This window comes from Canis aureus, chromosome 15 (genome assembly GCF_053574225.1).
Source record: "Canis aureus isolate CA01 chromosome 15, VMU_Caureus_v.1.0, whole genome shotgun sequence".
NCBI classification, from domain to species: Eukaryota; Metazoa; Chordata; class Mammalia; order Carnivora; family Canidae; genus Canis; species Canis aureus.
This window is the reverse complement of record NC_135625.1, coordinates 39,524,620-39,538,344: the sequence shown is the minus strand read 5'-3', so window position 1 is coordinate 39,538,344 and position 13,725 is coordinate 39,524,620. Positions and strand designations below refer to the sequence as shown.

The 13,725-nt window shown below is 37.7% G+C and overlaps 1 protein-coding gene across 6 annotated transcripts in view; it reads right to left on the bottom strand.

The window, feature by feature from the left end:
- DDHD2 (DDHD domain containing 2) overlaps positions 1–13,725 on the bottom strand; it is a 26,901-nt gene extending 13,176 nt beyond the window's left edge. For 2 of the 6 annotated variants that reach the window (XR_013352981.1, XM_077849199.1), the window contains exons 1-11: positions 13,462–13,724; positions 12,012–12,239; positions 11,105–11,295; positions 9,990–10,079; positions 9,137–9,257; positions 7,221–7,310; positions 5,941–6,076; positions 2,993–3,201; positions 2,650–2,717; positions 1,686–1,808; positions 229–324 (exon numbers count right to left, since the gene is read on the bottom strand). Coding sequence is in view for 5 of the 6 variants with exons in the window: in XM_077849199.1 (XP_077705325.1) it covers positions 229–324; positions 1,686–1,808; positions 2,650–2,717; positions 2,993–3,201; positions 5,941–6,076; positions 7,221–7,310; positions 9,137–9,257; positions 9,990–10,079; positions 11,105–11,295; positions 12,012–12,231 (1,344 nt within the window). In the remaining variant the exon portion in view is untranslated. Of the gene's footprint in view, positions 1–228; positions 325–1,685; positions 1,809–2,649; positions 2,718–2,992; positions 3,202–5,940; positions 6,077–7,220; positions 7,311–9,136; positions 9,258–9,989; positions 10,080–11,104; positions 11,296–12,011; positions 12,262–13,115; positions 13,215–13,461 lie in introns of all 6 variants that reach the window. The other 4 variants (XM_077849197.1, XM_077849198.1, XM_077849196.1 and 1 more) reach the window with 4 other exon arrangements.

Here is a 13,725-nt window from a genome sequence, read left to right as displayed (position 1 = left end):
AACAAAAAAAAAAGGAAAATAATGCAACGGTGGGAAGACTCCAGGGGAGACAAGACTTCTGAAGCTAGTAAGATTTTTAAGAATATCAATTAAGAAGAAAACGTGTTTAATTTCTAAACAGTACCAAAGATCAGTTAACGAAATTGGTCAGCTGCCTAAACACCTCACAAAGCAAAAGGATACAAGGATGACAAAAATCATTTAATCCAAGCTATTTTAAGCACATACCATTAAATTTTTTCTGGTCCTAAAGTGGTTTAATATCTTCTTTCTTGGTCCTAGGGGAATTCCCATTTCCTGAAGATCTTTGTCAGTACATAAAGCCTAGTCACAGAAAATCAAATATCCTTCTTATTTCTAAACAAAATAAAATGAATTAAATGTCTTATTCTCTGAGAGGAATAAGACCGTGCACTATTGTTCTTTGCTTTATATTAACAGGGCTCTCTAGTAGTACAACATCAGTAATAATTTCAAGAAGGAATAATACTTTATTCACAAAAGCCTGAAAAGAAAAAAGCCTGAAGAATTATCAGTACTATACAGTATCAATGCTATAGTAATACAAATGACATGTTATTATTTTACATACACACACACACACACACACAATCAACCTACAGAAGTGGTTATCTACCTGCGTAACACAAAAACACTCCTTGATTTCCATGCTGACTTAGATGTCACATTTCTGAGAAAGATTATATCCCTACTCATGGACACAAGCAGTAAGAACATACAACACAGAGCATGAAACAGACTAACAATCAAGATCTCAGCTTAAGTTCTACTCACCTGATTAGGTTAAGGCTTCCTTCTCCCTCCCAGACTACGTTAGTCCTATTATACATTTTTTTTAAAGATTTTATTTATTTATTCATGATAGACACAGAGAGAGCAAGAGAGAGAGAGAGGCAGAGACACAGGCAGAGTGAGAAGCAAGCTCCATGACGGGAGCCCGACACGGGACTTGATCCTGGGACTCCAGGACCACGCCCTGGACCAAAGGCAGGCGCCAAACTGCTGAGCCATCCAGGGATCCCCCCTATTATACATTCTTAATACTACTGTGTACTTTTCCTACTTAGAACTTATCACAATTGTAATTAATTATTTAATGTGTCTTCCCTACTAAACCATAAGCATCATGATGTTTATGTTTACATGTTTATGGCTTACATAATATCTGTCTTACTGACCACTCTATCTCTAGTACTTGGTATAGTACACCTGATCATATTAAACATTCACTAAATACCTGTTGAATGAATGAATGTATTGCAAGCCTGACAAAAAGCAAAAAAAAAAAAAATAAATAAAAGGGGGGGTAAAAAAAAAAAAGCAAATAAATAAGCAAATATCAACAGTAGAGCTCTTGGAAATGTAACAGAAAATAAGAGGTGGGACAATTAGTGGCCATTTATTCTCACTCTGTTTCCTGAGCTATGTTGTTTTGCAGTCTTTGTTCTATCACTGTGTTTGTCAATATGCCTCCTCTGAACTTTGCTCTCCCACAAAGCAAAAATCACTTTATAAGATAAAACACACATAAATAATGCTACAGGACATTACTAATGATAACAGAGTATTTACGACTAAAGGGCAGCTCTTAGTCAGCAGTAAGATGAAGATAAGCATAAAAATGCTAAAAACGGCATAACTTAGTTTTAAAAGATTGTTTTTACCAGAGCTTCCTTATCTACTTTCTCCTTCTCAAAGACACTAAAGAATTCCGAGAGTTGCAGTTTCTTCAAATCTTCCTCTAGTGTCAGTGTGTCTCCCTGATCCATGACAATATTTGGTGCATCCTAAAAATTAAATTGTAAAGCTCATATTCTCTAAATTCATTTAGATTGTCTTTTATTATTACTATTGGCAACAAAAAAAGTACTATAGGAGAGTTCTACATAAAGATAGACTTAATTTTAAGTAAACTGTAATTTGTAAAAAATATAAATTAAGTTAATCTCTTAAGTTTGCAATTTTAGTTGAAGCAACATTTTTAAATAAATGAATGCATGAATGATTATCAAAGTATTCTTCACCTTCACTAACAAAACATTTATTGAGCTCTTATTAAAGAAAAAGTGTTTAAGACATAAAACAACCCAAGATAAAGTCCTTGTCCTGGAAGAACTCACAGTCCAACAATAGAAACAACACTTCTCTAAAAAGAGAAAATATACAAGATAGTATATGCTAAGTACTAATTCAAACCTTTAAAGTGTTCACAGGACTTTTATAAAAGATTTTAAACATCAAGTCCTCCCACTACTTTCAAATGACTTTCTATAAATTATACCACTTTGCATCCAATTCATTCTTCATTTCCTCATCATATGAAAACTCCATTTCAGCTCAATGATTCTATAATTCTAATAACAGATGAGAAGTGCATAATTATAATGGAAAATAAAATACCAACAGTTATTTTAGAATGTGGCAAATGTTTGTGGAAGCATATTACTATCTTGCTTCTATCAGCCAAGAATGACAGAGATAATTATAAGTCTGTTAAAATTAAGATAATCATAAAATTAATATTATGGTATGAGACTAAACTAAGCAAACGACAAAATATAGGTCTAGGATCTAAAAATCTGTACAAAGAAATAGTACCAAAAGAAGCTATCTGTACATCTAACTTACCTTTTCATTATCCATATCCCCCAAAGAATCTTTCTGATTTGTTAGGATATCAAACAATATAAGCGAACCTAAAATAGAAGAAAGAAGGGATAATTTCTAAGCACTGGCACTACACAGTTTTATACAAAAAGTATTAAGCCAATTACCCATGTAGTAAAATCTATAAAGCAGGAAGTCTTTCTTTCCAATCCACCACCACCACCCTTCCAACTCCTTCCAAATGCTTCATCACAGACCAGTTCTAGACCTCTGAATCTGATACTGATAAAAGACACTGTATTTAAAAAACAGGTGTCCTTAATATGTGATAGTCTTCTCTGGTCACAGAGAATTCATTTGTTACCTAAACTATGACCAGCAATGGATACACCCCCTTTGAAATCAGGGTTCCTCTGCAGAAAAAGTGTATATATTCGGTTCATTTCCGAAGCAACTGTGTCCACAATAGTCTGACAATAGGTGGGGCTATTGTAGAAGAAGACGTCTAGAATTGTGTCATTGGTGAAATGCCTTAGGCGGTTAATGCTGGGCAGAGTTATTCGCTGCAGATCTCTGAAAAAAAAAGAAAAAAAAAACATATTTTAAACAGAAAATCTAATACATTCCATAACCTCCTCTAAGTTATTACTCAGCTTAGCCTTCAAGCTTAGACTTATTTAAATTCACAAGAGAGGGATCCCTGGGTGGCGCAGTGGTTTAGCGCCTGCCTTTGGCCCAGGGCGCGATCCTGGAGACCCGGGATCGAATCCCACGTCAGGCTCCCGGTGCATGGAGCCTGCTTCTCCCTCTGCCTGTGTCTCTGCCTCTCTCTCTCTCTGTGACTATCATAAATAAATAAAAAAAAATAAAAAATAAAAAAAAAATAAATTCACAAGAGACAACAATCAACTTATAGGAAATAACAAAGGACTCAGAGACATATTTAAGCCAAAAAGATGTGATCGGCAAAAGCCAATGAGAATCTCTACAAGACAAATAACCCAGTTTCTTCAATACATAAATTCCAAGGAAATGGAAAGGTGATCAAGAGATTAAAGAGAGACTTAAAGACATATCAATGAACTCCAATTTATGAACCTTACTTGGATCCCAGTTTAAAATGTGTGTGCATATATGATCACAACTGTATTAGACAATTGGAAATTTGAACACTGTATATTTGCCAATATTAAGAATTTTTTTAGAGGCACCTGGATAACTCCCTGCTCTGTGGGGAGTCTGCTTATCTCCCTCTCCCTCTGCTCCCCGCCACTCATGTGCACACTCGCATTCTCTCTAAATAAATACATAAATCATTTTTTAAAAAAGAATTTTTTTTAGGTGTGACAATGATGCTATAGTTAATTTTTTAAGACTTTACTCATTTATTCATAAGAGACAGAGAGACAGGCAGAGGGAGAAGCAGGCTCCCTGCAGGGAGCCTGATGCAGAACTTGATCCCAGGATCCCAGGATCACGCCCTGAGCCAAAGGCAGACAGATGCTCAACCCACTGAGCCACTCAGGCACCCCTAGTTAATATATTTTTAAAAGTCCTTTCAGATATACAAACATTAATAGATAAAATCATATAATACTTTAAGATTTGGTTCAAAAATAATATGGTAGAGGGATGGGCAGTAGACAGGGGTTGGAAGATAATGGATAGAACAGAACTGGCCATGTTGTTGAGGCTATCTGGGGCTGGGTAATCATAATCTGTACATGAAGATTCATTATACAAGCTACTTGTGTGTACAAAATTCTCTATAATAAAGGTTTTTTTTAAAGACAGAAAATACAAGATTTTTCTAGAATTCTCAGCATTTTTTTAACCACAAATCAAATGATAAATGGATCTTTTTCTCGATACAGAATTTCTAAAACCCTCGAAAGAACAGGAAACTGTCAAATGCCAAAGCCAAGAGAACTCATATCTTGCAAAGGAAACCATGCTGACATTATCCAAATCAACTTCCAGTTAAAGCTTTCTCAAAACAGGGCAGCCCTGGTGGTGCAGCGGTTTGGCGCCGCCTGCAGCCTGAGGTGTGATCCTGGAGACTGGGGATGGAGTCCCATATCGGGCTCCCTGCATGGAGCCTGCTTCTCCCTCTCCCTCTGCCTGTGTCTCTGCCTCTCTCTCTCTATGAATAAATAAATAAAATCTTTAAAAAAAATAAAAATAAAAATAAAAATAAAGCTTTCTCAAAATACTGAGAAGGATTCCTCAAAGATTCAACAGCTTCTGTAGTTTAGAGAGGGCAATTTGCCCTTAGGAATCTCTTAGTATCATCTCAAATATGACAAATGTAAACTCCATACCTAGTAAAAGCAACACCACAATCTGGCATGTGGAATATGCTCAAATAATATAGTACTAAGAACTGAGAGACACAGAATCAGAAAAGCCATTTTTCCAAGACTAACACCAAAATAATACCAACTACTTTATCTTCTAGAGAAAAATCTGCCATTCTATCCTAAAACTATATTATGAGTACACTTGTTTCTGGAGAGAAAGAAGTGTTTTGCCCTTAATATAAGGCAACCTTCTCTGACATTACTATAAAATCTACAAACAAAACTACTGAGGTTTTTGACTTAAAACAGCCATCACTTAAAAATTATATGAATTATTCAAGTTTAAATGCTAATAACTTAATGTTTGGGGGATTTCTTTTTCCAAATGTGGACAAATATTACCTAAATATGACCACAAAAGGAACAACAAAACACTTTGTACATCTTGAGGTAAGCTGGCTTGACATCTGAAAATAGAAATGCTTATACACCATGGGAAGAAAGCAACGTTTAGTTTTAATGCTAAAGAAATAATATACCTGTAATAGTAAATAGTAACGAGCTAGTAAGACACACTGCAAGAAGATACACACAGCTCATTACTCTTAACCAGTTTAGTTAAACCAAGGAACTGGTCAGTATTTAATAATGTATCTCTAAAAAAAGACATAGAAATACAAAAAACTTCTTGTTGAACAAATTTTTTTTAAAAGATTTTATTATTTATTCATGAAAGACACAGAGAGAGAGAGAAAGAGAGAGAGACAGCCAGAGACACAGGCAGAGGAAGAAGCAGGCTCCATGCAGAAGCCCAACGTGGGACTCGATCCCAGGACTCCAGGATCACACCCTGGGCCGAAGGCAGGGGCTAAACCACTGAGCCACCTAGGGAGGGATCCCCAACAAATTTTTATATAATCAGCTATTGCTGATTATAACTTCATCCATATCACTGATCAGAAAACGTATTACAATCTTAGTTAACAACTCAAAGATATAAGGTATTACTCACACATCCACACCAGTAGAATGCAAAGGACTGTGCCAGTTGACTGGAAGAAATTCTACCCTCCCAATCTGCTGATTTTCTTGGGCTTTCTTAAAATGTGTTTGTAGCAGGTTCAAGGAAACACTGCGAAAATCATTAACTGGAAAAGAAATTGACTTATGTATCACCAGGGAAGCAATGAATTCACAGAATTAGGATGCAACAGATCATGTAATTATACTCTTTTATCTCCATTTGCCTAGAACACATATTTACTTGAGTCAAAGACAGCAAAGTGGTATTCAGGAAATATTATCAGTGCACATAGGAAAAGCTGTTCCTTTAAGACAAAACTTTATTTTACTATACAAAACATTTTACCCAAAGAAAAGCTAACTTTAAAACTTCTGTGTCATGGGGGCAGCCAGGGTGGCTCAGTGGTTTAGTGCCGCCTTCAGCCCAGGGTGTGATCCTGGAGTCCCGGGATCGAGTTCCATGTCGGGCTCCCTTTAACAAACTGTCACTCTATTTATTTCATTGTAAACTATTTATCAATAAAGGCTTTTTTTCCCCACAAAAAAAAAAAACTTCTGTGTCATGGGAACTATTTCAATGTTTTTTAAAAAGGGGCGGGGGGGAATCACGTGACTGTGTCAACTGGCCTTGAAGTTAGATTCCTATTCTAACTTTCTGGTTCTTATAAAAAACCCTTATCCAATATTTTACATTAAAAAAAAAAACAAAACACTGCTTCTTGTAATTCATTCTACAATCTTAACCTTCCAGAAGGTTAATGTTTAGAAGCATTAGCCAGTAGAAGAAGATTCCCAAGTTGGAACAGACTCTGAATATGTACTATTAAGTTTTAGAGGACACTACCTTTCAAAATCAAGTTATACTAATAGCCTAAATACTCCAAATAGAATATCAAGAGCTTTATCACACTACGAATTACAAAAATGACTGAAGGTTCTATTATTCATTTAAACTATATCATCTTTTTGGTTCACTTTAAGTTTGGAATGGTTAGAAAGACGGCCATCACATTCATAATACAATTTTCTACGGATTAAGGGCTTGTTCACTCAAGAATTATTAGTTAAGAGCATAAACTATTAGCCTAAGGAATTTACTAGTACTTTAGGTCTAGGTTAAGAAGCTTTACCACCTTGCCACCTGTCTTTAGCTCTCCAAATCTTATTATGCAGATAAGACAAAAGACTAAAAACAACACTTTATCTCAGCTCACAGGAGCTCTAATAAAACCCTTAAATGATTTAATCTTACATGCTTTGCAAACATACCACACTGTACAATGCTTCGAAAGCGGAGATCACAAGCTGGTCCAATCCCATGGACTACAAAAACCAAGTGATCTATTTGCAAAGGCTCTCCTATAAATGAAATATAAAAGAGTAATTATTTCATATAACTAGTCTTATATTCTAAAGTCAATCATTCACAATGAATAGGTTAATAAGATTGCAAATTAAAATATAAGATCATTTTTTAAAGTATTTATTTATTTATTTATAGAAAGGAAGGAAGGAAGGAAGGAAGGTAGGTAGGTAGTTGAGGAGCAGAGGGAGAGGGACAAGCAGACTCTGCACTCAGCATATGCTGGGTCCCTCAGCCCCAAGATAAGGACCTAAACAGAAATCAAGACTTGGTACCTTAACTGACTGAGCCACTCAGGTGCCCCAAAATAGATTACTTAAAGAACACAAAATAGTTCCATATTTTACTGTAAATATAATGATTTTACTGTGTTTATTTACTTTGACATAAATCTGTAAAAAGACATTTTCAGGTTTTAAACTTATTTTGAAATAACTGAGATCTTACAGAAAACATGAAAGCATAGTATAGACACTCCCGTGTACTTTTTACAGATTCAAAACTTTAACATTTACATTTGCTTTATATTATTCTCTACATGTATGTGTTTACACACACATTTATTTTTCTGAAAACCATTTGGAAGCAGGTTGCATATATCATCAGATTGCACACATCATACATCTTTAACTCTTTGAATTCTATAATATGTATTCACTAAGAATATTTTCTTTTTTTTTTTTTTTTTTTTTTTTAGAATATTTTCCTAAATAATCACAGTACAGTTACCGAATTCAGGCAACATAATATTGGTAGGATACTTTTATTTAATATTCCATTTCTATCAATTATACCAATAATATCTGGTGTGTATATAAAACCTAAATTTTTAAACTCATCTTTTTTATTTTATTTAATTTTTTTTATTTAAGTAATCTCTACACCCAACGTGGGGCTCGAACTCACAATCCTGAGATCAACAGTCACATACTCCTCTGAATGAGCCAGCCAGGTACCCCTAAATGTATCTTTTTAAATTTTATAATCCAGCTAAGTATATTATAAAACCAACCATAAATGGCTTTATCTGGATAGCAATGGATAACCATCCAGGTTCTACTGAAAAAGTTTTCTTTAGTTCAAAATCTTCAAGGACAGGAGTTACCAAAAATAAATTTTTAACCAAACAGGTGAAATCATACTTCTTAAAATTAGGACTAAATCAGTTCATTTGTACCAAGTGACCTCTTGATTAGTATTGCCAAATTTTACCTATCCCACAATATATACTTAGTAACTTTAAAATAGATTTTTAGGGACACCTGGATGGCTCAGTGGTTAAGCTCTGCTTTCACACTTGGGGTACGATCCTGGGGTTCAGGGACTGAGTCCCACATTGGGCTCCTTGAGGGGAGCCTGCTTCTCCTTCTGCCTATGTCTCTGCCTCTCTCTCTGTCTCTCATGAATAAATAAAATCTTTTAAAAAATAATAAAATAGATTTTTATATCTATTAAGATTTTTAGTGGGTCATGTGGGTGACACAGTCAGTTAAGCATCCGACTCAGTTCTGGCTCAGGTTGTAAACTCAGGTTGTGAGAAGAAGCCCTGCCTCCTGCTCTGCACTCAGCTCAGAGTCTGCTTGTGATTCTCTCTCCCTCTCCCTCTGCCCCTCCCGCTTGTGTGCGCATGCGCACTCTCTCTCTAAAATAAATAAATAAATCTTAAATAAAAGATATTCAGTAAAGTGATGCTAATCTTAACTCAAAATAAGCACGTATGACTAAATCATTTTTAAGCCTTGAGATAATCCAAATCCATAGAAAAAGGTCATAATTTAAGTCATAAATAAGCCCATCATGAAAAATAAATGATTAACATTACCACAATGAATGTCAACAGAGATGTTCTCAACTCCTCTCTTCACTGTTCTTGGTCGACCCTGTTCAGTGGGTGTTGAACCCCATTCATCAGACCCTGCAACTGGCTGGTAATGCACCATAAGCTTAAATAAAAAAGGTAAAAGAAATCTCAGAGAGAAAAGATCTACATTATAGACGTCTCTATTTATACATTCTGAGAGATAGGAATATGTCTTTCAAAACAATCTCAGCTGGAGTTTTGATATGCAACTCTAATGGTTTCAAATTAGAACCCTGTAAATATAGTAGGCCAATGTTGTACATATTAAATACCTTATGATTTTGTCAATTATACCTCAATAAAGCCAAAAAAGAAAAAAAACATCAGGCTAAGGAATCTCTCAATAATACCCTATACATGTAAAATATGCCCACATAACGTACCAGTGATATTCTTTACATTCTTATATTCTACAGTAGTGTAATCTTTCCTAAGAAAATACTTTTGTGGGCAGCCCTGGTGGCGCAGCAGTTTAGTGCCGCCTGCAGCCCGGGGTGTGATCCTGGAGACCCGGGATCGAGTCCCATGTCAGGCTCCCTGCATGGAGCCTGCTTCTCCCTCAGCCTGTGTGTCTGCCTCTCTCTCTCTCTGAATAAATAAATAAATAAAGCTTTAAAAAAAATTATTTTGTATAAGGTGAATGAAGTAAAAAATGGTGGCAGTGGATACAAGCTTCATAATTGTAAATGCACTGTAAAAATTTCCAAAGGTTTTCCTAAATAGAATCCCTATGAAAAAGAAACCAATTAAAGAGCTCCTTAGTAATGCAATTAACCTTTAATCCCACATGAAAGAAAGGCTTAATTCCCTTTACCTTTGGATTGTGTAATATAATAATTTCTCTGTTGGGAGATTCCAGTTTCTTTTTCCACTCATCCAGAGTTACAGCAAGCATGTACGTTTCCTTAAAAGAAAACACATTTCATTAGACTTCCCTAATAGCCTTTCTATTAAAACTGACCTTTTTTGTTTACAAGAATACTGCTAGATAAACAATTTCATAAGAATATCAGACTCTGTTTATCAAATTATTTGAAAGCTCTTTTAAAATTACAACAGATAATAGTATAGAACAAAAAAAATCACTCCTACTTTTATCAAGTAGACTAGATAAAATCATTGTTCACATTTTGATATACTTTCAGTAATATTAATGTCTACTCCAATTTAAAGAAAGAAAATTTCAGACTGTTTTCAGAGCCAGAAAAATAAAAGGCTTAAAAAGACCAATCTGGGCAGCCCTGATGGCTCAGCGGTTTGGCGCCACCTTTGGCCCAGGGTGTGATCCTGGAGACCTGGGATCCAGTCCCACGTCGGGCTCTCTGCATCGAGCCTGCTTCTCCCTCTTCCTGTGTCTCTGCCTCTCTCTCTCTCTCTCTGTCATGAATAAATAAATAAATAAATAATCTTTTAAATAAATAAACAGATCAATCCTGTGATCATAATTTAAATATTATTAACAATGATCACCACTAGAGAAAAAATTTTAACTTAAAGGCATAACACTTTCCATGGTATTTTATTTTATTTTTAAATTTTACTTACTTGAGAGAAGGGAAAATGAGCATTGAGAGAGAGAGCACGAACAGAGGGAGGGGTACAGGGAGAAGTAGACTCCCCACTAAGCAAGGAGCCTGATGTGAGACTGGATCCAGGACCCTGGGATCATGAGCTGAAGGCAGACACTTAACTGACTGAACTGAGCTGAAGGCAGACACTTAACTGACTGAACCACCCAGGTACCCTCCATAGGATTTTAAAATCTGAAAATAAAACCACTTTATCTTGAAACTAACCTGAAAAAAAAGAAATGCTATAGATATGATTCAGATAGAACCAAATTCCTTCTAGAAATTTCACAAAAATAAGTCACAAGATTATTAAATAAAAGAAAAAAATGAAAATACATGAAAAGGGATCAAGGTGTACCTCTAATACTTGGCTGAAGCTCTCTGAGTAGGGAACATACTTATTATCTTTGTCTCCCTTGTAAAACCAGGTACATCGTCTCACTTCTGATGCTAGCTCATCCCAGTATACAGCATACCGCATCCTCTCCCCCAAATGCACATCATATCTGCCCCCATCAGTGGGGACAACTCTCCCATCACAATTTTTTCCTATCACAGATTGGAAAGGGGAAAAGAAGTACATTTATCAAAATAAATCTCCTAAAATACAATTCTGAGTATACTCTAAATAATGTTTATGAGACATAAGAATGAACATTTTCTTCTTGGCTAAACAAACAAAATGGAATTGATATTTTTTTCCACTACTTTACAAACCATCAAAACCATTCTTGGTTTTAATGATACATGAAAAAAAAATAATACCCAAACAATGTTTTGTTTTTTTTTGAGAAGAGACAGTAATGTCCCATTAAACAAACAAACAAACAAGTATATAAGGCTTTTCTGAGCTTCTGCTTGAGGAGCCAAAGGTAAATTAACAACCGTGACCATCATGATGATAAAATAGTTAATAGCATCATTCTTGTTTCATAAAAGAAGAAAAAACAAGTGATAAATGAAGAATTCATTCTTTGCAATGTGACATGCCTCCACTCTTTATAAACAAAAACGGAAACATATGCTGGAACATAAGACATTATTAGATAACTGTGAAGAAATTACAGTAAGTACTGTTTTCAAATACAGACCAAATTCTTAAATATTATAAACCGACTGGTTAGTAATGCAAAATACGAGAGATAACTACAAAAATGCTATAGAGAAAACTAGAAAAAAAACTAATATTTTTAATGGCACTCAATATAGTAACTATTATATTAGACTGAAATAGTCTTTATTAAAAGTCATCATTTTCATCCTACCAGAACCATATGCCTCTTCCAGCTTCTGTGAATCCTCGGAGTTGAAAGGAATCCAAGTCTCTTTAGAATCTATTATTTTACAATAAAACCAATGAGGAGAAACTGGTTCATACAAACTGCCAGCATCCATGTCTAGTAGCTCAAAGGAACTACATGAGTTTGGTGACGGGGATGGATCTGACTGGGACAATTGTTCCTGCTGTGATTCCGCTGATGACATTTCGCTCTCTAAAAGACAAGATAAAAGAAACTATCGGGGAAAAAAACTTTCCAGTGAAATTGCTCTCTCATACACACACACACACACACACACACACACACACACCTGGTCATTTTAAGGAGCCATTTCTGAAAGAAAGACTAATCTCAAGGGGGCCACACAACTGAATTTAGAAATAACCTATAAATTAACAGCTGGATTTGAGGGGGAACTTTAAAAAAAATGCTTCTTATAGTCAAACCACCTTACATGGATTTCCCAACTCTCGGGAAACTGCATGGCTTTAGTCAGACAATAAATTATAAGACAAACCCAGAATCCCAAGAAACACATGGTCAAAAACTTGACTGCAACAAAGCGTCTCATCCCAAATCCAATCTATCACCAAAGGCAAAAAATTTACTCCAACTGTCTTAATTAACACCTATATTTTAGGCTCCAGGCCTCGATCACTGCACACTTACATACTGGATTATTGGGATCTTACAATACTGAAAGTTAAACTCTTCACTTAAGAACCTGTCACCTTGGATCGATTCTTGAAGTGTACTCGGGCACGAATTCTGAGAACCTGAACCTGGTCGGAAGCCCCGTACGCAAGCGCGCACCCACTGCCACGGCGCCAGGCTCAGGTGAAAAGGAAAGAGTGACCTCAACAGCCTCTTTCCCTCAAAGACGACTCTGCCCTAGGTGGTCCCACCCCTTCACCACTCGGACCCCTCAGCAGGGACACTGCATACATCGAGGTGCGTCCCCCCTGAGGGAAGTGAGCCGCCTGCTACCTCGGCACCGGGCGCAGAGGGATGGCAAACACCTGCCCTCCCCCGAGCCGACGCTCCCCAGGCTTCCGGCCACTGCATCTTTCTTCCCTAGCACCGATTTACCTCACAGCCACCCTGGCGTGCCCCTGCTCCCCACGACCCCGGGCCTCCTCCTGCAGCCCGGACCAGAGGTCGGAGACCTGCCTCCGCCCGCGTCCAGCCCTGCAGAAAGGAGCGGAGCGGATGGAAACACAGTAATCTCCCGGGGCCTCAGAGCGCAGGCGGCACACACGGAACCCTGGCCGCTCCCCGCGGATCGAGGTCACCCACCCCCGGGTCGGTCCTCCGGGCACCTCCCCTCTCGGCCTTGGGCATCCCGTCCTCCTCCGCCCCCGGCATCCCCAACCCGCAGCCCAGCTGGGCCTCCCTGGGCCCAGCCGCCCACCCTGGCCCGCCGCCGCTGGCTCACCTGACAGCCCCGCGGCCTTTCACACGCTCCTGCCCTCGCTGAGGGGGGCACGACATGTCCCCGCGGCAGCCTTTCCCGGGAGCCCAGGCGGGGCGGGGCGCAGCAGGGCGGAGCCTGCGGCCCCGCCAGGCTCGTGCCCAGCACTGGGCTCCACTGCGCTCCCAGCGGGCGAACAGAGGGCCGGGGACCGAGAGCAAAGGTGATGCGGCTGGGACCGCGGCGTGGAAGCGATGGGTGGGGCCCTCAGCGCGGCCCGAGACTGAC